Source organism: Cariama cristata, unplaced genomic scaffold, assembly GCF_000690535.1.
Source record: "Cariama cristata isolate BGI_N322 unplaced genomic scaffold, ASM69053v1 scaffold26075, whole genome shotgun sequence".
Taxonomy (NCBI): Eukaryota; Metazoa; Chordata; class Aves; order Cariamiformes; family Cariamidae; genus Cariama; species Cariama cristata.
In genome coordinates this window covers 36,099-61,734 of record NW_009619639.1, presented here as the reverse complement: position 1 = coordinate 61,734, position 25,636 = coordinate 36,099, and the positions used below count along the sequence as shown (strand labels likewise).

General features: G+C 42.6%; 1 protein-coding gene across 1 annotated transcript in view; it reads right to left on the bottom strand.

Moving 5' to 3' along the window:
- Positions 1-12,424: 12,424 nt before the first annotated feature.
- The window catches only part of LOC104162568 (chromodomain-helicase-DNA-binding protein 7-like), a gene marked incomplete at its 5' end in the record, with an annotated part of 47,860 nt that continues 34,648 nt past the window's right edge, over positions 12,425-25,636 (bottom strand). Inside the window, 17 exon segments of the mRNA XM_009701324.1 lie at positions 12,425-13,752; positions 13,754-14,319; positions 15,117-15,221; positions 15,715-15,855; positions 16,143-16,364; positions 16,954-17,397; positions 17,630-17,857; positions 19,517-19,677; positions 20,086-20,709; positions 20,712-20,750; positions 20,891-21,099; positions 21,266-21,494; positions 22,217-22,271; positions 22,490-22,562; positions 22,843-22,972; positions 24,340-24,443; positions 24,996-25,085. Coding sequence (XP_009699626.1) covers positions 13,374-13,752; positions 13,754-14,319; positions 15,117-15,221; positions 15,715-15,855; positions 16,143-16,364; positions 16,954-17,397; positions 17,630-17,857; positions 19,517-19,677; positions 20,086-20,709; positions 20,712-20,750; positions 20,891-21,099; positions 21,266-21,494; positions 22,217-22,271; positions 22,490-22,562; positions 22,843-22,972; positions 24,340-24,443; positions 24,996-25,085 — 3,799 coding nt within the window.

Sequence of the window (25,636 nt, the reverse complement as noted above, 5' to 3'; positions counted from 1 at the left end):
CCTCGCAGAGGAGCAGAAGGCTGTAACGATTTTTGGTGGGGCAGCCCCGTTTGCCGATGATACCTTGGCAAAAGGGAGATGCCTTGTTCCCATTTGGCTTCTCCGCTGCCGCTGGAAGGAGGAGGGTAGAGCCTGGGGAGGAGACCCGCTCTCGCCGGAGCCAAGCAGCAGCGTGCAAATGCTTCTGGGCAGCCAAAGGGCCTTATCTGGCATCTGTAGATCTCCACGTACGTTTATAGCACCATATAAAAAATTTAAAAAGAAGGAAGAGGCCGCCGGTCTGTAAGGAAAGGAAGTGGTGGGGAAAGGAGTAGAAACAGGCTTAATTTGTGCAGTAGCCTGGAAAGAGTCCGTAGGGAGTTTAAAAAGCAATTGTATTTTGGATCCTGAAATTAAGCAGCGAGCCGCTCGCTGTTTGGCTGAGGGTGAAGTGGTCAAATGTCACGACACGTGAGGGAAAACAGCAGCTTTCCAGCCCCTGTGGGAGCGAGGGGTTTGGATGGGGAGGGAGGGTTACCGCACCGGAGGAATACAAAAAACAAACCAAACCAAACCAAACAAAAAAAAGACAGGAAAGCCTGGACGGAAATTTCAGCAGAAGGCCCAAGACTGCTGCAGTGGCAACGCACAGAGGCTCTAGTGTGGCTGGCGAAAGGAAGAGGATGCACAGGGATGGGGGGGCGAGGGGGAAGGAGGGCTGGGGAGGATAAACCACTGTCAGCTTAATTTAATTTCCCAGGAAAATAAAAAAACTATTTGTAGGCACACAGATGAGAACAAGGAGATGAGATTCAGCCAAGATGGGTTTGTCAAGAATATATTGCATCAAATCAAATTAATTTCCTTGTGTGGTAAACAGGCTTCGTGGATATACTTGAGGTTAGCGAGGCTTTTGACACAGCCTTCCAAACATCCTGCTAAGTAAATTGGGGAAGCACGCGCTAGCTCGAACTCCTGCAACGCAACTGAAAATCAAATTGGAAACTGTACGAAAGGATTTCGTTTATGGTTAAAAGCAGATTCTGCGAGGCCTCCCAGAACCTGGTGCAAACAGTGTTTAGCAGGGAACAGAGAACATGCCTTCACGGAGAGTATCAAAGTATTTTGAACAGCAATGTTTACGCTTAAAAAAGGTCTTCATGCAAAATGCCAAAGTGGAGAAATGTCAGTACAGTCTGATGAGAAGCAGCACAGTACTATGGTTATGCAGAAATAAGGCACGGAGGGATGACCAGCTGGGGGACAACCGAGGGGACCTCCGGGGAACAGAGGATCCCAAGCTGAGCACAAAACAATGGCACACCATGGCAAAAGAGGAAAGCTGGGTACCGGGAGGTGTGAACGGGAAGAGCTGAAGCCCCAGAGGAAACAAGCTGGCCACAGGGACTGTCCCAGTCCAAACAGGGTGGCCAATGCCAGGACCTGCCTTAAGACCGACTGCAGGGAGAGGTCTGGAGGGGACAACCTGCAGGGAAAGACTGGGCCAACCATGGGTCTGGCCGAAGGCAAAAAGACGGAGGGGGAACACGGTAACTGATTTCCAAGGTAGAAAACACTGCTGCCAAGGAAAAGGGCTTCTTTGGTTCTTCATGTTCATGGAGAACGGGAGCAACAGGAATAGGCAAAAACTACGGCAAGGAGGGTAAGCTAAAATGGACGCAAAGCACAGCATGGATTGTGGGATCTCCATCTCTCGAGGTCTTTAAGAACAGGTTAAGCAAGTATGACCAGAAGAGCCCGCAGGGTGGTTGGCCCTCTTTTAGAGCAATGGATTTGTTAGACCTCCAAAGGCCACTGCCAGGCCAATGAGTGGCAAATATACATTGACATGGTAGTGAAATAAAATGCTTGAGCACCCACCCTCCAGTAGTAACTCAGCCTGTACCGTCTAATAACTTAATAGGACAATTTAGGTTATTTTGTTTAGGACATGGATGCTGTAAGACCAGAATCCAGAGTCGGGATGAGTTTTACTACTACCTGCAATGCGGCCAAGTTTTCACCCTGAGATTCCAGCTCCCTCCACCATCAACCACAACTCTCCTTAATTATGTTTATATCACCCGTTTTTCTTGGCTATTTCTCCACTGCCCAACCAGTCGCTCTGTGAAATGCCTAAGACAGCCTGGCCTTTTAAAATTACACACAAACATGTAAAGGCTCCAACAGCTTTTCCCATACCCGTAGGCACCACTGCCTGCACCCAGGTCAACGTGTCCTATTATCTTCATGTTTGGCTTTGCTGACATTTATGAATGCCACTGCTCAGTTAGAGGAAATTTTATTGGGCTAAGAAAGCAGGATATGGTGATGTTCATTACTGGTATAACTTCTCCTTTCATTCATCATAGCCATAATTAATTTTCTAATATGGGTACAGGCTGAGATTTAAAGCCATCCTCATGAAATGAATTAGCCCTTTTCTCATCTTATTTGGAGTTCCCTATTGTGAATATACTCCAAGTGTAATAGAGAGGCAATTTATGAGAATGAAATCTCATCTGTGTCCTATTCCTTGCCCTCTCTCTGGTGATTTTATTATGCCAGGGTGCCTCTTCTCATTTGTTTAGAGGGCAGGCTGCATCCGTTATTATAAGTTCAACAGGTTGTTTAGCATACATCAGCGCACAGTGGGAAGTGGAAACAGGCCTTGAAGGCACGACGTCCAACAGTCCAAGCGTGCAGGTGGCGTCTGTGGGTGAGGGACGTTGCTGCACACAGCATCTCGACACCAAGGAAATCCTTTTTGAAGGATCACCATGGTCCAAGACTCAGATCCCACTAAGCCACAGATCCAGATCAGTTCTGGGGGAAAAGCTGGATGCAGCAACTTGGGGGCATGAAGTCTGAGCTGCCCCAGGGCTGGTACCCCAGCACCACCTCCCATCACTCCCGGTCTGGTGGGCAACGCAGCTGAAAACGTGAAGATGGGATAGATCAACTGCTTTCATCCAAAGAAGAGTCTGCTATTGCTGAATGCGCTGAGATTTAAAGCCGTCCTTGTGAAATGAATTAGCCCCTTTCCTCATCTTATTTGGAGTTCCCTGTTGTGAATATAATCACAGCAGTGTGTGGAGAAAGCTGCCGACTTCTGGGAATGAGCATTCAGCCTCAAGGGAGCTCAGGAAAGCCAAACGGAAGCAGCAAAGGTTTTTGCAAAGCAATGCAACGCGATGACAACGCTCCCAGGCCCTGCGCAGGGACTCTGGTGCTTGCAAGCAGCTAAAACTCCCCAGGCCTTAGTAGAAAAGTTTGCACCTTTTGGTTGTGTCAGAAAACTCCAGTGCTGAAAACTTCCCTGTTGAGGCAAAGTTTTTTCCATGTTGCCGAGCTCTGCGCTTGTCGGTTTGCAGCGGGTTCCCTAGTTAAACCAGGGGGTAACTATTCCAGAAACTGAAAAAAGCCCGTGGCATCAGTTTTTGACAGCAAGCCTTTCTTTTTTGTTGTTTAAAGGAAACATCTGGCACAGGTGGTCAGATCTGAGCGACTACATGGGTATGGTCCTCTCGCAGGAGAAGGTGTGGATGCAGCTGGAACCGAGGAGGGAACAACCGTGACCATCAGCGATGCCTCTACTGCAATTTCGATGCACCATGGCCACCACCTCCACCGCTGCTTCGAGGTACGCTGACAGAATAGAACGGGTTATCTTAACGGGCTGGGCTGCAAAGTACGGCCGCTCACACAGCAGGGAGGGCATTTGTAGTTTCAACCATCCTGCTCTCTGTCCTGGGAAAATGTCCTTCCACCTTGGCACTGAATTTTTATTATGAAGTGAATGCTTAGGCAGTTTGCATGCAGATTTCAGATGCGACGAAGAGGATATTTTGCTCTTTTCATTTCTGCTGAGTTGAATATAAAAATGAGCACTGGTAACTTTTCACAGATTTCGCATTTGGAAAGCGGCCGCATTTGATTTTCCAGAAAGCTGGGATGTAGCTAATTAAAACCGCACATATCATCCTAACATCATATCCTCACTACTGAACTTCTAACCTGACATAAATACATTGCATACTGTAACCTGTTTCTTCTGATTATTAACCTTGAACGTGGCAACCTATAAATCATCAGTGAAGCAGCTGGTGCTCAGCATTGCCCCAAAGGTGTATGATTACGATCATTTTATATATATCTTGGTATGCAGACATGAAAAATTCATTGAAGAGCTTGGTATTGTAAGACTTATTGTAATGAATTTTCTTAAAAACATAGATCATGCTTAAAATAGGTGTCTGCTTATTATAATGTAGCCATTTATATCTTCCTGAATCACTTGCGCATAGCTTGGCTGATTTCGTAGAGTCAAATATGATTCCTAAACAAAGTCAGAGTGGTCAGTGTGCCGTTACTTGAGGGTGACATTTTCATTTTCAGCTTTATGCCTTTTATTTCTATGGGGGCCAGGACTCAAACTTGCAAAATATCAAAAGGATTACGGATTTTTCCCAGTTGGAGATTCCTCTGCGACATTTGGCGTTACATCCATCGCTACTGGGATTTCAGTAGCTGCCGTTAGCATTTTCGCTGTGGGGATGGTAGCTGTAGATTCACATGAGGTTTGGTGCCTGCAAACACAAGAATTGTGCAACTGTAAACCAGTAATAAAACCAAAGGGAATAAACGTACCATAAAACAGGAGAGAAAAACAGAACTTGAAAATGAGCTTGTAAAAACCACTGAATCTGCTGTCCGGGACCTCAGGGAACATGGAGAGTTAGTCCAGAGGGAGAAGGTCACCTGGAGACATTTTGGTGTTCAGGACGGTGTCCTCACCTTTTCCATCCTCCCAACCGCCAAGTACCGATACCCAGCCTGCGCCAGATGGAAACGTGCTCCCTGATTTAAAGCTACCCAGCACCGATCTAGTGAGCGCCGAGAAGCCTGGGCCACACGTTCCCATCCTACACACACTTTGCAAGGAGGCTCTAACTGCTCGTGTCCAAGGTTCAGCGGTTGTTGGCAGGTGAAGGGAATCCTGAGAGGCAGGCCCTGCACTTTGCTACTGATTCATACCAGCAATTTATCATCTCGCAGACAAAACCATTCTTTTCTGATAGGTTATGAGAGGTTTTTGTTGCCTCTGGCTCCTCTCCCTCCTGAAACTCCTCTGTCAGAAACCCTGCCTAGGATGGGATGGGGGAGAGCCTCTTGTGCCAGCCTGCTCCGTGCCTTTTCCCCAGGATAACAGAGTCAAGGAGGGAAGCTCTCCCTGCCCTTGCTGTAGTCTCCATTAACAAAGCACAGCGATACAAGGAGGACTCCACCACTCCTTTACTGCATCAGCCACAAAACCCTTCAAGTCTTCCCCTCGCACCGGAGGGCCATCACTGCTACCTTGAACCGGGAAGGGCAATCACAGTATTCCCACAGAAATCTCCACGTCCCTCCCAGAACTCCCGGTTCTGATTTTCCCCGTGACATTTTTTGTTCGCTGCTAGCAGCAGACACGCAGACATTTGCGTGCAACCCTACTGCACAGTGGTCATCAGCAAGATCAGCGCAGATTTAATTTGCTTTTGCCTGCTCACAGCATATTCTCCCTCACCTATCAGAAAGAGTGAAGATAAACATAAAAACCAGCTCCACAATTGCTTGCAGATTATTTCTGTAGTGCAAACGGTAAAGGCTCAGCCAGAAAACTTGGTATCACCGCACGCAAACGTTGCTTGGATCGCCACGGGCAGGGGGCCTAAGAAGAGACCTAAAAAGTTACCTCTGCAGGGGCAATAAATGGAGCACACGGCAGAGAAGTGTCATTTGTTCCAATTCAGTTAAGATCCTCTTGGCACGCCAATTTGCAATTGCTTTAGGAAGACTTCATTAAAGAGCGTGCAAGAAGGCCCACTCATCCTTTAGCTTGTATACAACGAAAGCGACTGATGAAAAGAGTTTTGCAAATCCTATTCCAACTCCAGGTTAAAAAACAGCCACCTCTGAAATGATTGTAGTCAAACGCTACACATATTCAAGTGCCGTAACTGCACGGCGTTATCCCTAGCCATCAGCAGAGAAACGGATCCAAATTCATTAGGGGCTGGTACACAGAAAGGGTGCCAAGAAGAGCTGACAAACATGAGGTATTTAGCAGCACGTACGGAAAACAGGCTGAAAGATCTTTTGGAGCTTGCCTGTCGTGGCTTCTAGAAAATTGCTTTTTTTCCTTTGGATTAAATATAAATATACAGTAGGTAAGAAATGATGGCAGCTTTTCATGTGGCAAGGGAAACTAATAGGGCAATGAAAAAGCTTGCTGAAGTGAAACACTGAGTGTTTAAAGCCAGCAGATGCCTTTTTCTTTTCCCGAATGCTCCTTTTTAGGGCAGTTGTACAGCGCCAATGACAGAAGGTGCTCCTTGGTAGGAGCCGGTACTTGGAAAGCTGGACTTAAGGCCTTTTTAAAACTACCACTTTCTGCTACAAGACCAGTGGACACTGGAAACATCAGCTAACAGCTGCTTGCTATCTGACAGAAAGCAGACAAGGCTAGAAAAAACCAGGAATATTCTCTTTTCTCTGCCCATCCTCGCTGTATCCGCAAGCTCCCATACTGAGGCAGCTCATTAAAGCCAGGGAGGGACCAGGGGAGGGTTTTCAGGGAGAAAGAGAAGCTGTTAGCTTGGAGGATACTAAAGCTTCAGCAATCTACCATCTTAATTTCAGCTTTGCCCCATCAGCAGAGCAACGTGCGCAGCAGAAGCCTTTTGAGGGGAACGCGAAGGGAAACGACGATGCGAATTCTGCCACTTAAAAGCAGCGTCCGAACACGTAACTGCGGTAACCGCATTAGGTGAAGCAGCTCCACCGTCAGTTCCAGGTACGGCCAAACGTGAACGACAACCAACCCTCCTCCTGCAGAAGTCGGTGTACTGATTTACATTCACGTTTCTACGACGTACTCCGCAGCCGAAACAGAAAGCGGCCCCAAGGTCGAGCGGCAGCAAGCTGCACAGCGGCAGCGATAGCCGTAGTCCTGCCCTGGAAGCCAGATTCCACAAAACAATGAGAAGTGAGACCCAAAGCTTGGCACGCGGTTTTTCGTGGAAGCAGGAGACAGCAGAGGGAAGCTGACAGATTTGGGATCTCACAGCGGGGTAGCAGGTTTGCCATTGTACAGTGGCAGCAGCTGATTGAGGAGGGCTGTATTACGACAGCCCGAGATGTAATGAAGATTGTCATGTTCGAGGATGAGCTGAAGTCTCTTACCCAGGCAGTCCTAATCAGGGTGGTTTGAGTACCGCATGATTGTTGCTAACATTAGCCTCACAACATCTCTGTGAAGAAGGCAAGTGTCATTCTCCATTCTGAAGATTGGAAACTGCAATTAAAGCAACCGCCTTGGGGAAGGGGACAGAATTAGAAATTGAATCTGGAGCCGTGATCTGTTGATTCACCCACGGGCTCACCCTTCAGACTCGTGAGTAGGCAACTTAAAACAGTCAAAGGGCACCTTTTACCTGCGGCCCGAGAGACGCGCTCCCCCAGACGCCAGCGCTAGCTCCAGCCTCATCAGACGGGCACAAAAGAGCAAACGCTGCTTGCAAAACACAGCGCATACCCCACTGGTCACTCGAGTGCTACAAGCTGGAATCGATGCGATGATTGTGACAGCTGAGAACAAATTCAGCTATGTTTGACAACTTCCAGAAAATATTGGCAGAGGACAGGGAGTCTGCACTGCCCAGCAGCACCTTTGTGAATTGATTAGCCATATAGCAGATGGCAAGCCTGCTGCAGACTGAGACAGCAGAAGATGGCCAGTCTGGTTGAGAAGAACTTGAAGACGACTGGGAAGAAAAAGCGTGTCCTTACAGTGACAGCCCCAAATGATATTTTGGAAATGTCAGATGCATGGCAGATGAGGAACAGAACTGATTTTTTAACATTGTCTTCAACTCTTTATTACGAGCACCTGACTGGCTCATAAAGCAAAATTATATAGCTCACTTTAAACCTTTCATTTCTTTCCTTCACAAAAATCCTTAAAGAGAGCATCAAAAAACATTTATTCTTTTAAAATATTCTTCTAAAAAGGACTTATATGAAAGTCATTCAGGAATCAACGGATACCTTTGAGAGAACTTACACGCTTTCTCTGAAAGCAGGCATGCCTTCAAAGTTTGATTTTAGGAAAACATACTCTGGACAAAGAGCAGAGGCTTTGCTTCCCTCCTCCTGCCACGTATTTTTTGGGAAGGGTTTGGCACATGTTTGGGGAAAATCCATATTTTTAATGGTTTTAGGAAATGCCTCAGGCTGTTCAGGATCCACACAGCTGCTCATCAGTAGCCAGCCATGGCTGAAGGAGCAGAAACTATGGATCGGAGAAATATGCCATCTTTGTCTGGTGCAGAACAATGCCGCTGCAGTGAAATACAATGGCCGTCCCTTATTTTCTACTAGCCCTTAGAAAAAAAAAAAAAAAAGAGGAGAAGGAAAAAAAAAAAGGGAAGGATCATGGAGTTTCCTTGCAGGGCCTCTGAGCGAAGGGAGCGAACACCAGCTCTGCGCTCACAGATATGCAAATCCTTCCCCGGGCCCCACAATAGCAGAAGCCCTGTGGGAGGAGACCGACAGCAGAGACCAGGCGGCTGCCGCTCCCAAATCCTACGCCTGCAAAGCCCACAGGTTCCCAAGACTTCCCAAAAACTGGAAGCTCAAAGCATCGTCCCAGAAGAGAAGAGCTGCAGAAGCTCCGGTATCAGAGCTGACCGCTCATCGCCCCCAGAGCACACCGTTACTAGGTATTTTAAAGCTTCCAGGTTGCCTGCCATTTGGTTCATGGATGCAACTGCCCCGAAGATTGACGAAGCCGTGGTTCAACTTCTCTATATCGGCCCTTAGGTTAACAAGGCTCATGTATAAAAAGTTGAAACTAAAAGAAAAAAGAAGCTTCTGCGGCAAGATCCCAATTAACCTCTACGTACTCTGAGCAAACTTTCTAAACTGGTGGGATGGGGTTTTGTTTCTAACGTAGACTACAATTACCGGGACTTAACAAAGTCTCTGACTTGCAGCTATCACTGATATCTAAATTCTTAAAGCAAAGACTGAGGGAGTACGACCAACAGATTCGGAACTACCAGCATTGAGCTACTGCAACGCAAATAGCTCAAACGATGAAGATCTGATGGTTTTACCAGTGCCGACAGCAATCTATAAAAGCTGGAATAACAGAAACCATGGATTTACCACCCTTTAGAAAAGATGTTTTCATATTATAGTTCTTGCTATCCTAAATATTTGCTACTTTGCACCAAACCCACGACTTACAGCTGCATGCAGACTGAGCTGGGACATTCACCTTACATTCAGAAGGTGGTTTTTGATTGCTTCCAAAACTCCCATCCAACTTTGATCGCAGCAACGGTCAACCCTTAAAATTTCATTTCCTTCACATATTTTCCTAGGCATAGCTGACTCAAGCTGGTGATTACAACGAGTGACTGAAATATCATCTCCCTCTGTAAGAAGCCAACCTCAGGTCTCTCCAAGGCAGCATCGCTTGAAGCCGAAGGGGGTACAAGAGGTTACGTACACAGCGCACACAGCAAAACCTGTCGCCAGTGCTCTCTCCCGTTGAGTGGAGCCAGAAAATGTTCACAGGCTGGCACCTTTCAGAGCCCAGGGAAGAGTTTGGAGGCAGCAGGACCGAGAGCCCCCAGCTGCCCCGACACTACCAGACCCCCAGCCCTGACGTTAAGGATCCGGAGATAGCTGAAATGGTGCGGTGCAGAGCAACAGGAGCCCGAAAGCAGTTCTGTACGCAACATGAAATTCAATGGGAAGTTCAATACTAGAAATACAATCAATTACCTGTCATCACCCCCCCACCCCCCCACCAAACCCCTCCTCCCCCCCCCCCCCACCCAAAAAATCTTAAGCCTCTCTCAAATGAAAAAGTGCTTATTTTGCTGTGCTAAACGGCAAAGGTCCCCTACAGAAGCGTGTGTTGTTCCAATAAGCAGTACACTTTCACATTTAGCATCGATACCAAACAAGAGACCAAAGCTGACAGAAGAAGCCGAGACGAGTTTAGGGATTTGTCCACTATTTCATCAGTGACAGCTTTCAACACTTGTACTTGAACCGGTTCTCCTTTACAGTCCAGTTCTTAAAAAAAAAACACGTACCTTTGAGCAGACGCGTTGTTGTTTTGTTGTTTCCCTCAGCAGGAGAGCACACCACGCCCACAGAAAAGGCTGTGTTAGTCCACAGACCATTGCTGTGCTTTGACACAGGTACTTTCCTCTTGAAAGCAACAACAAAAAAAGCTGTTTGTATTCCTCGATAACCCCATTAACATTTCCGTGACCATGAGAAGGTCCGGCAAAAAATGGTTGGTGGCAAAAAAAATAAAAACAGAAGGCTTCTCATCGAGATGGACAAAAAGGTTGCTCCAGATGTGAATCAAGTGCAGAATAGTATCTGATCTAAGCATCTTACTCATGTAAGCTTTTATTCATTTAGACACACTTTAGAACGCTGCAGAATCTTTGCAATAACTGACATGTAAAAACTCTGCGTCAAATCAAAGAAAAACCTTCATATTTTCATGTAATACATTTCTCGGACATTAGATGGCAATCCCCCCACTCCATTTTTCATACCAGGGGCCCGTATCTCATCCAAAAAAAATCAAATGTCACCTTGTTTTCAACAGGTGACCGTTCTGTTTGGCTGGTGAGAAGTGAGGCTGTTCGGAAGGCAAAGAGTACGGCGGCTCCACATCACCATGGCATTTGTTCTGTTCCAACAGTTCTCCAGTTTTTGTTTTTTCTTTGATTAGGAAAGGCAGATGAGTAATACCATTACGGGGGAATGCTTCTAACAGGGGTAAGGTTCACTTATTTGTCCCTTGGACACCCTACGCCGTGACTTGGATGTTTCCGTGCCAAAAACCTATAGGTAGAAATAGGCGGTTACCAGAATTTCCCTCTCATTTTGACAGAGGAGAAAGGGGGTTAGTGTGGCATTTCACAAGATAATTTCTAGTCTTGCCAATTAAAAAGGGTCCTCCCAAGGGATATCGTTAGTCTGTGTAAATCTTTACTGGGAATTATAAATCTGAATGTAAAAAAAAAAAAAAAAAAAAAAAAAGGCTGTTTGATACCAGTATATGGAATACACATGATGAGAAGCACCTACTATACTAACTTTTACAGTGGGAATTCTATAGGTAGAAGGAAAAAAAAAAAAAAGAGACGATGCATTTAAACAACTTAAATAACAGCTCAAACAAATTCCAGAGAACATAACACACCTTGGCTTTCACTTCTTGTCATGGTCTACGTGTGCCATTTTAGAAAGAGGCAGGAATAACATACCTCATCAACTGTTCCGTGATGTACATGGCGGGGGGAATCCTTCCTGACCTTCATTAACTCCCTGCGATCTATTTAAGTGGCAGTACAAGACATCCTGACATCTATTCATTTCAACAGTGCGCGCCTGCAATTCATTCACACTAAATTCCCTTCCTAAGCCTTCTATTTCTCATCTACTTTTATCATTCATGAAATGTTCTTTTCAGGCCAAGTTCACCCCTTTTCATATATTCCCCCCCCTCAGGACTGAATTTTGGCCTCGCGTTAGTTGTCCATTTGAGCTCCTGTGCAAATTCGCAGCGGTCACAGAGCGAGGTTTGCAGCTCTCCAGTATTCCAAAAGCACAGATAATACTAGTCCTAAGAGGGGGGCCCACCCACAGCTGGTTACTCAAATAGCTAATTTTTCATGTACTTCACTGAAAATCTAATCTTTTATCCTCACTCCTGAGGCAGTTGTGTATGTGCACGTCAAGGTGACAACACTGCGAAAACAGAAGTTCTCAAACGGTACATTATCTCGAATATCAAAAGGTCACAAAAGGGTACAAATCGGTAGCTCTCCAGAAGAGACACTGGTTTTTATGAAAAGTGGGTCAGTTTTAGTTTCATGTAGGTTGTTTGACACAGTGGTTTCTGGCATCACAAGCTCTGGTCTACAGGATACCACAGAGCCTTTGTATCCCTTGCTGTCACTACAGCATTGTGTTTTTCTACCCATTAACCAAGGATAAATGACCTAGATATTGTGCCTATTAAAGCCTCATTTTTCTTTTGCCCTTTTGTTCTTTAGTGTACCACATTATCACATGCTGAACACATTTTAAAGTATTCTCAGTCTCTCATGCTCCTTTGAAGAAGTAAAGTAGGGTTTTTAGTGTGCATTTCTGTAGAGTTACTTAGAGTGGAAAATACGAAGGTAAGTCGAGGTTTCTCTTCCTGCCTAGTCCCTTCAAGACGATCAGTTCAGCGCTCACAGCCACTAATCTATAAAGAATATAGCAGAAAAATGCTATAAAAAAAGCCAAACTGCAAATACAAAACTGGTGTTCGCTTTCTGATGTCCCTAAACACTATGTTCTATAATTATATCTCTGCATATCATGGGTCACTTTTATTAAAAGCATCATTACTACAGTTGGCAGCAATTTACATCTTATCTTACATGATAGCAGTTTCCAAAGAAAAAAAAAAAATAAAAAGACATCACAACAAAGAAAAACAATACATTTACAAAGTCATGTCTGTAAACTTCAAGGCTAGTTTAGAGTTGAGGTAATGCTGTTTAGCTTTGTGGCTAAAGTAACAAAGTCCTTTAATTTAAAAAAGGTACCTGATTTTTTTTCTTTTTGTTTATACCAGTGCATTACAAGATCACGAGACGATTAAACTGTAGCTTTATCCTGTAAGAACCTTCTCTGCGGGTTAATTTCCAAAAGGTACTCTTCACATTCAACAGCTGCCTTATTATTGCTGCGTCTCGAGACAGAGACATTCACACTATCATGAAGATTGTCAGAGAGAGAGTGTGTCTGTGGGTGTGTGCGCGCATGTGAGCGGGTGAACTCCCATACAGTCAAAATGAAGCGCGAGTACGATATGTATGGTAAATTTCATCTTGACCTTCACAGCAAAAAAAAAAAAAAATTAAAAATAAAAAAATTAAATATATAACTTCATCCTTCCTTTAAGCAGCACTTCCTTCTATTAGTGCCACTTGATTACAAATTGCTGCTTAATTCATAATACCAATGGTACCAAAAGAAAACAAAAAAAAAGCAGAGCATTATGTCAATTTCCTTAAAAAGACATGATCACCTCTCAAATTTCATCTCTCCTAGGGATAATAAATAATGCACTGCACAATACTTAATGACCAAGATACCTTTTGACACATCTGTATAACATGACTTGAACTTTTTTTTTTTTGCTACACTATGTTACAGAACAGCTTATAAAAACTAAGTATGGACATTAACTGTGAGTGTAAACAGTAGGACTACCACTTGTCAAAAGTTTAAAACACTTTAATTGTAACTGGTACTGGTTATTCATCATTTTCATTGTTTTCTATTTCTTCCCCCCCATCAAGTGAGTCTAATTCTTCACCCTGTGCTATTTCATCTTCTAAAACGGAGGAATTTGCAGTTTTATCAAGGCTCTCCTCTGCATCACTGCCTTCGAGATTTTCTTCATCTTTAAAGGCAGTTCCTTCAGTTTTGTCAGTAGCCTTCTCTTCATTGGAGCCCACTGCGTTCTGAAGTCCTGCTAGTGCTGGGAAACCGGGCAGAGTCAATCCTCCCAGTCCTGGAGGTAGAAACATAGATGGATAGAAGAGGCCAGGAGCCATGGTAGACAGCAGGAAAGGATTGAAGGCCAGAGGGTTTGTGGGCAATCCAGTGTTGGTCGTGGTGGTAGTGGTTACCCGCCGCAGTAGCAGCACTGACAGATCCATTCGCAGAGTCAGTAGCAGAAACAGTGTCTGTGCTTTTCTCAGAGTCTTTGTTTTCCTCTTCGTTCTCATTTTTCTTCTCTTCAGCTTTTGAAGTGCCATCCCCAGTCTCTCCTTGACCAGAAGTAGTAGTGGCATTTCCAGTAGTAGCCGTTATCGGGTTATTCAACAATCCGCTTAGTCCAAACATATTGGGCAGTCCTGCCATCCCTGGCAACATCAGAGGCAACATGGCAGCCGGATTTTTAGTGTCCCCCCCAGCAGCAGTAGCAGCTGTTGCTAGCCCTGGCGGGAAGCCCATGAGGCCTGCGAGCTGGAGAGACTGCAGGTTCTGTAGGTTCTGGAGGCTTGTGAGGTCCATTCCAGCAAACAGACTGTTCATTAGGAGTGGGTTGATTCCCGAAGTTGATGCTACAGCAGCAGCTGCTGCAGCTGCTTTGGCAATTTCACTTTTTGGCCTTCTTCCTCTTCTGCTTGCTCCTTCCTCCCTCACAACAGGTCCAGTGAGAAGACGGTCAAACATGGACTCTGGAACAAAACCCTGAAAAGGGGATGCGAAAAAAACCCAAGCTTTATTCTTCATCAGCTTTTATAGCTTTCAGCAGTTAACTGATGACGATGGAAGAAACAAAAGGGATTTCAGCATACTCCAAAAGTGGTTTGTTTTTCAACCCTGGCAAACCATGACTAGCTAGCTATGAAAGTGAATGGCAGTAGAATACGTAAGAAAAACCGAAGAAAGCAAAGTCAGATTTTTTTTACATTTAAACACAACAGTAAAACAACACATGCTGAAACTCCATAGCTTCATTTAAAATGCCACCCTGATATACTGCAGTTACGAGTTTATACCTTTGTACCATCATACTGAACTTCAGTACAGGAATATTTTATTAAAGAAGTATTCACAGGATTGTATCGTTTACTTTCAAACAACTGTTGTAAAATAAAAGGCAGAAAACGTAATCCTTTGATGCTGCCTGTTACCAAGATGATGAATTCTATTTCTGCTATGAATATGACAAATATTTTCTTAATAGTTCCTAATGTATGGATACCTGTGTTTATTAAGGATTGTTGCTTCTAAGAAAAAAATAATGCAAAACAAATGCTGAAGGCTGCCTTACTGTAGCTGATTTTTCGAGTGTACTTCAATCCCATTCTGCAGCAGCCTCCTATCACCACCCCCTCCCTGAGCTGGGTAACTCCCACCCAGGCACAACAATTTCCTCAGCTCAAAACCAGCTATGAGAAAAAGACTTAATAATCAATTTACACAGACTTCAACTTTTCCATGCTATAATCTACAGTGAAGCATGGAATGAGAGTTTCACTTACAGACTGTTTAACAATGTCAGTCCAATCTGGAGCAACAGCAAATTCAGGATTTTCTTCCAGCCATCTTGGCAAGTCCTTCATTGGAGGGGCCATAGCTCCACCCATCTAATGCAAAAGACAAGGTTAATGATTTTAACAAAACAAAACAACCAAACAAAACCAAACAACCATTTACATGGACATTTTCTATCTGTGCGCTTCAATCTCTGAAGGATGGCAGTAAAGATTTTCAGTTCAAACTGTGGAAAACTACATGGAAACCAACTAATGATAATAGAATTGAGAAGATCGTTGTTTTTTAAAAAAAATATATCAAAATGCTGCAACTTAGGCAGGGCTACCAATGAAAGTCCTATCTGATATAAGGAAAAAATGTGCTATATGGTTTCAAAAAGCAAGAGTTATTTACTGGAGTGATTAATATGAACATATAAGAAGAGCAAAGAAGAAATTAAAGGAAGTGGGTGGTACATTCCAGTAAGAATAACTGCTGGTGCCAAATTATTAAACTTCTAAAAAGAAAGCTTGGAGTGGAAAACCTGCTTTCCACATGCAAAGACATTATTAAAGACTTCCACTGAACTAACTTAATTTTTACCTTCTTTCCATTTCGTTTATTTACAACAGGTACTCTTTCTTCTCCTGTCAAAGTGTTTATATCCAGTTTATTGGGGTTTCGACATCTGTGTCGTTTTTGTTTCGGCTTCTGAAATGGGGAAAACAGCACATCTGCACTCTTCTGGAAAGAAGAGAAATGTATTGCCTTTTAGTTCTTCATTTTCTTGACAAAAATCACCAATCACAGAACCCCTTCTCACAACAATTTTAAGAAGGGGCCAGTTACTTTACCCTCAGATTATCTTAGAAAAAAAATTTTTCTTATCAGATGATGAAATTCTACAGAACTTACTGACAGTTACAAAATCCACTGACTATGCCCAATGTGAGGAAATTCATTTTGACGCCTGTAAAGCTAACTTGCTGTATCAATATAACACAACAGCATTTTTAGAATCGCATACTTACTGGTACATAACTTGGCATATCTACAGTGTAAGTAGGATGCAATTTAAGCCATTCAACTAAATCCTTATTTTTAGGAGCATCCTCTCCCACCAGCCTGGTCCCATCCTCCAGATTGATTACAGGGATGCGAGTGTCTGGGTCCAATTGACCAGGAGATGGAATGTTCCTTGCTGGTAGGGTTTCCATATCTTCTTCAAAAGCTTTGGTCACTTCTGCATCCTCCTGAAAATATCAATTATCTGTATGAATTCTCACTTCAAGGGAACAGCAACCTGGCAGAAATAATTTCAGGTACTGAAGCTAAATGCTTAAGGAGATTTTGCATACGCAAGAGTTAATGGGGTTTAAATATTCATACTATCTAAAGTGATACCGTTGCGTTAGGGTATTTCATAAATTTAGCATCCTTGAACATTAAAGAACATCCAGCTAAAGACAGAGCAGTTTTTGTGCGTTTCCAGTTAATGGCCCCCAAGACCTTCCCTCTTCTACACAGTAAGAAAGACATACCTAAGCCTCAAAATGTGTGTTGTTATAAATACATTATGTTTTGTTAGACAGACAAACAAAAAAGTCTTTTTGAAAGTACAAGCTGCTTAAAACTCAGCTACAATTTGCTAGAGTAAAAACTTGATGTGAACAACATTTTGTTCGGTTCAAAAAGAAGTAACGGCTCTAAACACAAAGAAAAAGCTAGTTGGGTAAAAGTTGTACATTACCATTAAGGACAGTATATCAACACTTTAAATTTACATTCAGAAAGTACTAGACACAGAAGAACAAATATGAGACAAAAAGGTTGCTGTCTTACTACAGTCAATGATGTCCGTTTGCTGCTCATAAATAACAGATCAAGTCCTTCTACATTTTTCCTCCTTCCTCTCCTTCTCTTCATGGGTGGTTCTCCATCTATTAAAGAGCCATTTAGTAGATGCCTCGTGGGTGTGCGTGAAAGCCCTGCTTGCAGCAGCTCCATTTGAGTTTTAAAGGCATCGGACACAGGTGTGGAGACATTAGGCAAGATAAACTTTGAAGTAACAGATGAAAAATTTGAGGTAGAACTTGTTGCCTCTCGTGAGGCCTTTGATAAATCTACAACCTTTTCTTGTCCATTTTCGGAGACCACCTGAGACTCACGTAACTGGGCAACCATTTCCATAAGGTTTCTCCTCTTGGCGGCTCTCTCAGCCTCAATTTCAATCTTTCTTCGTCTCCTCCTCCTCTGACGTGGAACCGATAAATTGAGTGCATCTTCCTAATGAAAAATGAGCATTTCCAAACATTAGCAAAGCTCCGTTTGCTATGCTGAATTTAAAATAAAAGTCCAAACATGTAACTCTTAAAACAAACCCTTCGTTTTATTCAAAGAAACACTTTCTTTTCCTATTTTATTTAAAGAAATGCTATTTTTTGTTTTTTCTATTATGCCAAAGAAGCCCATGCAAGATTAAATGTTTTATGTAAGAAAGAGAAAGATGCAGCCTTGCCTTCGATAACTGAGGAGAAGCAGTGATATCTTCACTGCCGCTGACGCCGGCTTGACCAACCATGGAGAGCTCTGCAAAGCTCCTTTTTTGTAGAGGGCTGTCCACAGCTGTTGGAGTATACCCAGGTATGAGCCCCTGGAAATCAAACATCTGGCGCCTATTTACTGGCCACTTCCCTTTCAGCACTGCTTCACAGATGTTGTCTAATCGGTTGATCATTACTCGGTCCTGCATAAAGGAAAAGTACATAATGAACCTCCAGTGTGAAAATTGTCTTTTAAACTCAAATGAGTATAACCACACAGTCCAGCTTCCAAAGCTTAAGAAATACATTCAAAACCAACTACTCTTGCAGGTCAGGATAAAGTGATTGCCTTACAAGACGCTAATAAACAGACAATTTTGTAGAATAAAACATCACTAGAATTTAAAAGCTGCATTTATATGGGAGGGGAGAAGAAAGACCAAGTTTTCTGTGTAACAATGTACCAACTGACAAATTTAACAGAAACTCACTATTGTTTTACACTGCAAAACTCCAGTAGTTAGCAAATTCAACAGTTAGGAAGGGAAAATCAAAACATCTGCAATCAGTATCTTAAAGCTGCAGCTCTCGACATCCAAGAGGCTGGATCTGCAATTCTGTCCTAGGAAGGGGATCCTCATTAGCGTCACTATTAATAAAGTTCAACATTATGAAACGGGCACCAATCTAGGGACATCTAATGAATGTCAATTTTCATTCCACGCCCATTATCACTTCAAATTTCACTGAAGCGTGTACATTAAAAATCTCTAATTATGTTTATTAGTCTATTTATGCTGAACCTATACAGACGAAGGATTTTTTGTTTTACTTTTACACTATGACTGAAATAATACTTTAGTCCATGTTTCCAAAATACATGCTGAAAACACAGATGAGTATCATTTGATTTTTTTTTATACATTTCTGTATTCAAGCACATTCTATGCTAGCCTGCCTGAAGTAGCAGAAACTTCCTAACTACGAGAAACACTGCTGGTTAGGGAATATAAGCATCAGTTAGCTTCCTAAACAGCAAAACAGTGCAAAAGCCACTAGCAAATCTCAGCAGCTGCAGCAGACTGCTTGCTTTCCCCAGGAATAAGCCTATTAAGAGCAAGGTCCCCCCACCCTGCCCCCCCATCCCAAACCAGATGGCCCTGTTATGGTGATTAGTAAGCTTAAGACTATTACTACTTTATTTCCCCCTCTACCCTTACTGCAAAGCAGAGTACTAAATTATGTACGTATTTATTGCGAGGTTATGTTTCATATTTTTAAAAACATTTTATATTAGATAATTTTCTACATTTTTACCAAAATAAGATATAGCTTTATCCTATCTAAAACCGCTGCTTATGTTTGCAGGATACCTTAATACAATTACATCTGTCAACATTACATAATGGCTTCGATCATGTAGGTCACCAACACTCTTTTCTACAATTTCCTCACCCCCAAAATAAAAAGGTGATCTTACAAAATCTCTGCTCTCAACACCACAGATTGCTCTGCAGATGAAATCTGTAATTCAAAATCCTAAGTTTGCTTCCATCAATAGAGATGTGAGAGGTGTGATTCTGCTGACATACAGCTGTGGGGCCTGTAACAAACTCACGTCTGTCAGTAGTTTGTTGTTTTACTAAACACCACTATTCACAATAAAGCAATTCCTTTCATTTCCTCTGCTAGCTTGTACGAAATTGAAGAATAAAATGCTATTCCACAAATTATTCATAGGAAAAAGTCACTCGCCCAACTAGAAGTGCAGAATCATACCAAGTTCGCTGTTATTTTGCAAACACGTTTCCCATATTTTATCTGTATTGAAAAAGACACGTGCCATTCTACCCCTAACCAACCTTAGGCCAGAAAGAGAAGGTGAATGTTCTCTCATGAAGCAGCTGAACCACAGAGGGATCCCCATCTTCCATGTAGAATCCATCGCGTGTTTCATCCCTTGCGGTACTCATAGAGGCATTGCTTTCTTCATCAAAATTCTTACCCTGAGAAACTGATCCTGCTGCATAACAACCACGACCAGGCATTAACTACAGAAGTTCCCAACCACCCAATGTCGACCTAACTAGATAGGTTAAGACAACCAGGCTTAACACAACATTTCTAACTCAGGCTTTTGTTCGGCAATTCCTACAGCAGAGCCTTAGCCTTCTGCATTTGGCACAGAGGGTATGCTTATTGGCTCAGGAGGCTATCTTGGAAATCATCCCTTGGGGGGGAATACCCCGCTGATGATGGACGGTTTTTATGAAAGCTTATCTAGCCACCTGATACAGGCAGAGGAACTGCTACATGTAGCCCATCCCGAGCTCCACACTGGCTCCATGTGTGCCACTTACCAGCTGGCACAAGTTACAACAGCTGTGGGTCTCATGTTAAGCACACAGAATCGATCTGACCAATGCGTTACCTTCAGGTTGTGAGGATTCTTCTGATTTATCATCATCATCCAGCTTCTCCTCTTCATCTTCTTCCGAACCTTTCTCAGAAATAGATTTTGGGTCTACGTCTGTACTCATTTCTATGTCTTTCACTTCACATTTAACAGAGCTAGGCTCAGCCTCCGCATCACAGTCCGGTTTAGTGTCCTTATCTGCAATATCTGTCTCCTCTTTGTTCTCAGTCTTTTCTTTGGCTGCTGGATTTTCAGACCCTTCAACTTTAGACTCCATTTGTTCTGTAGTCTTTTCTTCTTGTACTGGTGTGGATGGGACAACAGGTGGTGTTTGACTGCAGCCAGCACCCAGAGGGTTTACAGAGACAGTAATTGCATTACCCATCCCTCTGTTTTGAGCAAAGTTTTTATGAGCCTCAAGAAAAGAGAGTTCTGGATCATTCAGAATATGATAATCTGTCCTACTGACTCCATGTTTAGCAGCACCAATCAGTAAGTCTTTGTCATGTTTACCACACTCCCACCACTCCGGCAGGTCCAAGCTTGGTTGGCAAAGTTTTAGCCTCTCCCCCAACTGTGGGTGATGGAGAACCTGTTCACGGATCTTCCGCAACAGTTCTATGCGATATAAAGTTCTTCTTCCGTGATCGGCTCAATCATAGTGGAAAGATCAGGCGGTTCTGCAATGACACCGATTTGTATTGTTTAACATCGCTTAAACGTACACCCATTTTGAAACCATTACACCTGGGCATGAAGTTTCAACAGTCCCACTGTCTCATAGTGGTCACATTGATTTCTACAGTCAGTTAAAACTTACCATCATCTGGTTTGACTGGCATTCGGCACACTCGTCTACACATATTCACAAAGCCATTAAAATACTTTTCCAAGCTTTCATCGGACTTTTTATCAAGCCTGGCAAATGCTCTGAATTGATTCCAGTCAAACTGATGTTTTACAGGATCGAAAATAATTCCAAAAGTAGACACCACACGGTAGAAATCAGCTTCTTCTCTTCTTGTCCACCTAGTTAAGGAAGAAGCAAGAGAAGCGAGGCCACTGGATAAACAAGAGTCCAAATATAGTTTGGATGTCCCAAAACCCTCTTAGTTTATTCCTTCAAAACAGAACAGTGGTACTGGCGACACACATGCTCAACTAAGATTTAAAGAGAGATCACCGAGAAACTCACTTTTGTCGTTTTTCAGTTATTATAGCTTCCCTTTCTGCTTCTAGTGCTCTCACTTCTTCCCGAGGCCGACGTCTCCTGCGGTCGGTCTTCATTAGTGCCTCTTGCCTCATTTGCTGCCTTTTATAGCTGCGCTGATAGGCAGTAATGAGACGACGCAGACGGGTAGTCAGGGTTGAAGTGTTGGGCCAGTAGAGTTGGCCTAACTCAGCATTGCCTTCGCTGTGCTTGTCTAGGGAATAGAGAAGTATTTGTGCACTGCAAAAACCACCACTAAACATTTCAAAGTTTCTATGGCTATAACCGAATTCCTGTTTTATCAGATAAGAACATATGCCTCATTAATATTGGTGCATAACAAATCAGAAACTGGATAACTACATTGGTAGGAGATAAAAAGGAGAATCAAACCATCCAACTATAAGAACTCAGAAATGCTTGTGAAGCATTTAGAGATAACCATCAAGTGCTATTATTCAATGTCATGAATGCAAACTAATTTAAACACTTACAGTATTCATAATATATGCAATGCATCTTTAAATATATTACTAAGAAGATCATTCTGCCTCTGAGGAAACACCTATGCTTACGACTTTCCACTTTATTATTCTCACTTAAACTTGGCAATTTTCCTCCATACTGAGGAAACAACATATCTGTAACTTCCAAGATTATCTCGGCAAAAACATCAACAGCTGCATTATGAAACATCCGGTCTTTATCATCACAATTTCTACTATGTAATTAGAAACCCAGAAAGCCATAATGTGGATTATTCAAAGACAGTAAATAATTGTTTTGAAAGATGTGAAGCATGAAGAGATGTGGCAGTAAAAAGTTTACTGCAGCGTTTTCCCAAAGCACCACCTATCCCCTCATGTGGTAATATACAGTCCACCTTTCACTAAGTGGTCCATTTTTGGTTTTTTTATTTCTTTACTATAGTCTTACTTGTCTGTATTTCCATGGACTCCTCTTTGTCTTCTGGAGGTGAGTTTGCAAATTCCTTAGGGAGAAGACAGAAGTTATTTTAGTTTTCAGTTTTGACCATATGTTATCATTTCAGGAGAAAAATATGTCATCTCTCAAACAGAGCAGCAAACAATCTTTGTAAGGTGTGTTTATCTGGTAGCTCTCAAACTTAAGAACTGCACAATAAAACAAACATGGAGAATCACTTATAATTATACATATTTGTAATTACAGAAAGTTGCAAGTTCTTACATCAATCTCATCCTTGAAAGGAGTTCTGGTTGGCTTATATTCTGGATCTTCATCCTCTCTGTCAAATTCACCACTATAAAATATTTAAAAGAAATATTTTCAAGAAATATATTAGTTTTGAGAGGGGGCTGATTGTCTGGACAAAAGCAAATAAGCTAGAAAAGCCATCAGTATGGTGTACCACGCTACACATTTATATTTCATGCTCAACTGTGTAAACAATTCTATGTACTTTTTACATCCTATGATCACTTCAGATCCTCAGGCGAGATGTAGGCAAAATATGACATATGAACTCATGCCAACATATACAATGCTGATAAAGTTTATTAATTTTTTCATGTCCTCCTTACCCATCACCGCCATCTGCTAACATGTCTGTCCCTCTCTGTTCAGCAGCTATGGCCTTCGCATCAGGCATGCCGACCCGTTCCAGAAAGCACAGTGCTGGATCAGCTCTCATTGAATTGTACTTCTCATAACCTGCATGTACAGCATGAGACAAATTTTTTTAAAAGCTATGACCAACTGTGAATAGAATAGTTTAGGCAGAAGTAGTACAATTTTCTGGATTCATTCATTCATTTTAAAATAAAACAAAGGAGCTGTCACCGTGCTGGAAACAACCACTTCATTCATGTAATGAAGTTTTTCGTATTGGTAAATTCCATCAGCACAGAAACATTTTCACATCAATAACATTAACAAATAGTAGATACTGAAGAAAGTGTTCAATTTAATGTCTTTGTAAGGTAAAGTAACAATCTTTCACGCGTGGAAAAAGTTCTTTAAGTTTCCTCTATGACTTTCACAGTGGCTTTCCACATTCAAGACTCCCTACTGGAAACATGCAGATGCGAATGGAAACACACACACACACATTTTCTATAGCTCCAGCCCTGCTGGAACCCTCAACGTAGGCTGCAAAAATGCCGTATACATGGGTTATACGTAAGGCCAACGAACCTGTCTTATTAGGTTTAGGATGATGCATGTCAGTAAGATGACACTGTTCTCTCTATGGTTTTCAAACTGCTGTTTGCTTTTTTACTGCCCAAGTTGACTAGATGGAAAATGGCAGATCCCAACAGTGCACTGCAGGAAAATGATTTTTAGACTAGACTTGCCTCAGCTGAGCCCACAACACAGAGCTGCTGTACATAGGCAGAACAGCACAATTCAATTAGGATTTGTACTACAACACACTGCTCCTAACTGCTGTAGAGCCTCAAGCCAAACTGTAATCATGAAAGGTTTTATAAGCCATCATTCTCCCCTTTAGTCAGGCTGGGCTGCTGAGAATACCTCTGCGACCTCCAGAGAATTGGGATTATAATCAGGAATCGCTCACTGTATATATCATGCCAGCTCTGCATCCCCAGCCTTTCAAAGTTAACAAGGCTGCATCCCACTCAAGGGAGCCGGGAGTTCTCAACACTGACATTTGTGAAATATTGCTTGGAACAAAGCCCAGGAGGCACTTGTACAGATTAATAGCAGAGGTTAAGCCCACCGTCCACTTTGACACTGGTTGGCAGAGTTAGCAAGTGAAGCAGTGCTGGAAGCAAAGTTTATGGAGATCTATCTTACTATTTGGCTATTATTTAAACAAATATGGTTTTGTTTTATTTACAGCCAAGAAAGTAATGTTTTCTTCTCAAATGTTCTGCAAACATTTAAAAACAGCATCTGATATTTACAGCTCATATTAGGTTTTTAATGCAGGCAAGAAAAAAGGGAGATACAAGCCAACAGTTCTTTGGAACAATACTTGTTAATATTATGACTGAACAGTCCTACACACAGAAAGCTTTACAACTGAGTTTTGTTCAGAGTGAGACATCACTTACCGTGTTTGAATACTCCAATTAAAAGGGATTTATCCGCCTCCTTATCCCACCAGTCTGCAGGAACTTCAGCATGGAAGGGCTCAGGTATCCATACATCTACTTCACTGTAAAGACAGCATTATATACGTTCTCAAAAGGTATTACTGGATAAGGAAATTTTGGGTTTTGTTCTTTTAAAAATACAAAAGTGGTTAACACTGTTCTGTAAATATGAAGTTTGAGCGGGAAAAAAAACCCCAAACCCAACACAGAAATTCAAATACCTTGAAAAATAATTAGGATGTTTAAATAAACAAACACCACCCCCCCGAACAAAAAAAAAAAAAACCAACATTAGGCTATTTTGGGAGTGGAATGCCAACAACAGTTATCCAAATATGATTCATTTAAGGTCTTAGGGTATTTTTTTAAATTTTTAAAATTGAGATAGAATAATCCTTCAATATTAGCAGCACTGAAAATCCGCTTCTGTCATTTCCCACATTGTTTCCTCCTCCAAGAAAATTACCCACTGCACTGGATAAAATAATAAGGCTGCTTGAGAACAGATATTTAAGAGAAAGTGTGACAACCTTTAAATGCTGCGTTATTATAGTACATGTACTTTATAAAAGCCAGCGTCATAAAGCAAAAAATAAACCTGCACTTGCACTAACCTTGAGTCAGCACCCTCTAAGATCTTGTCTGCTTGGTCCCCTATAACTTCTTGTCGTAGATAGTAGAGCATGCGGACACGCAGCAGGACCCTGGAGAGGAAGGCAGAGGGGGGAAAAAGTTCTTAACTTCAGGACTGTTTGCCAACAGTGGCTTTTGGCAGCTGCTGCTGTTCATCCATCATCCTGCCAAGGCTGATTAGCCATGCTGTATGGTAGGCTTGAAGCGTGACAGATGGTGGCACATAATCACCTCTGTGTGGTGCTTTCTGCTGGCTTCCAACAGGCCTGCCTGGCAACCGCTTACACCGCACAGAGAGGGACCCAGCTCAGCCCGGCCCCGGCGCATTTCATTTAGTTCTACCTAGTGCAGCTTGTGAAGTTTAGACACGTACTCTACCACTGCCTCTGAAGTATTGAAGCAAGTTTGTAAACAACTGAGCAGATGGCTTTCAGTAACTGTTCTGCTTCATTATCTCATAAAATTTCCTCAGCTGCTGCCTTAATACCATTTTTGGAAGCACATCAGAAGTTGTAGGAATAAACGAGATATAAAATCTGGTTTTACTACCTTACAATAAACCCTCAATATGGAATGTCAGGTTTTTCAGATTATACAACTTTTTGCTTCCGAGAATGGGGGG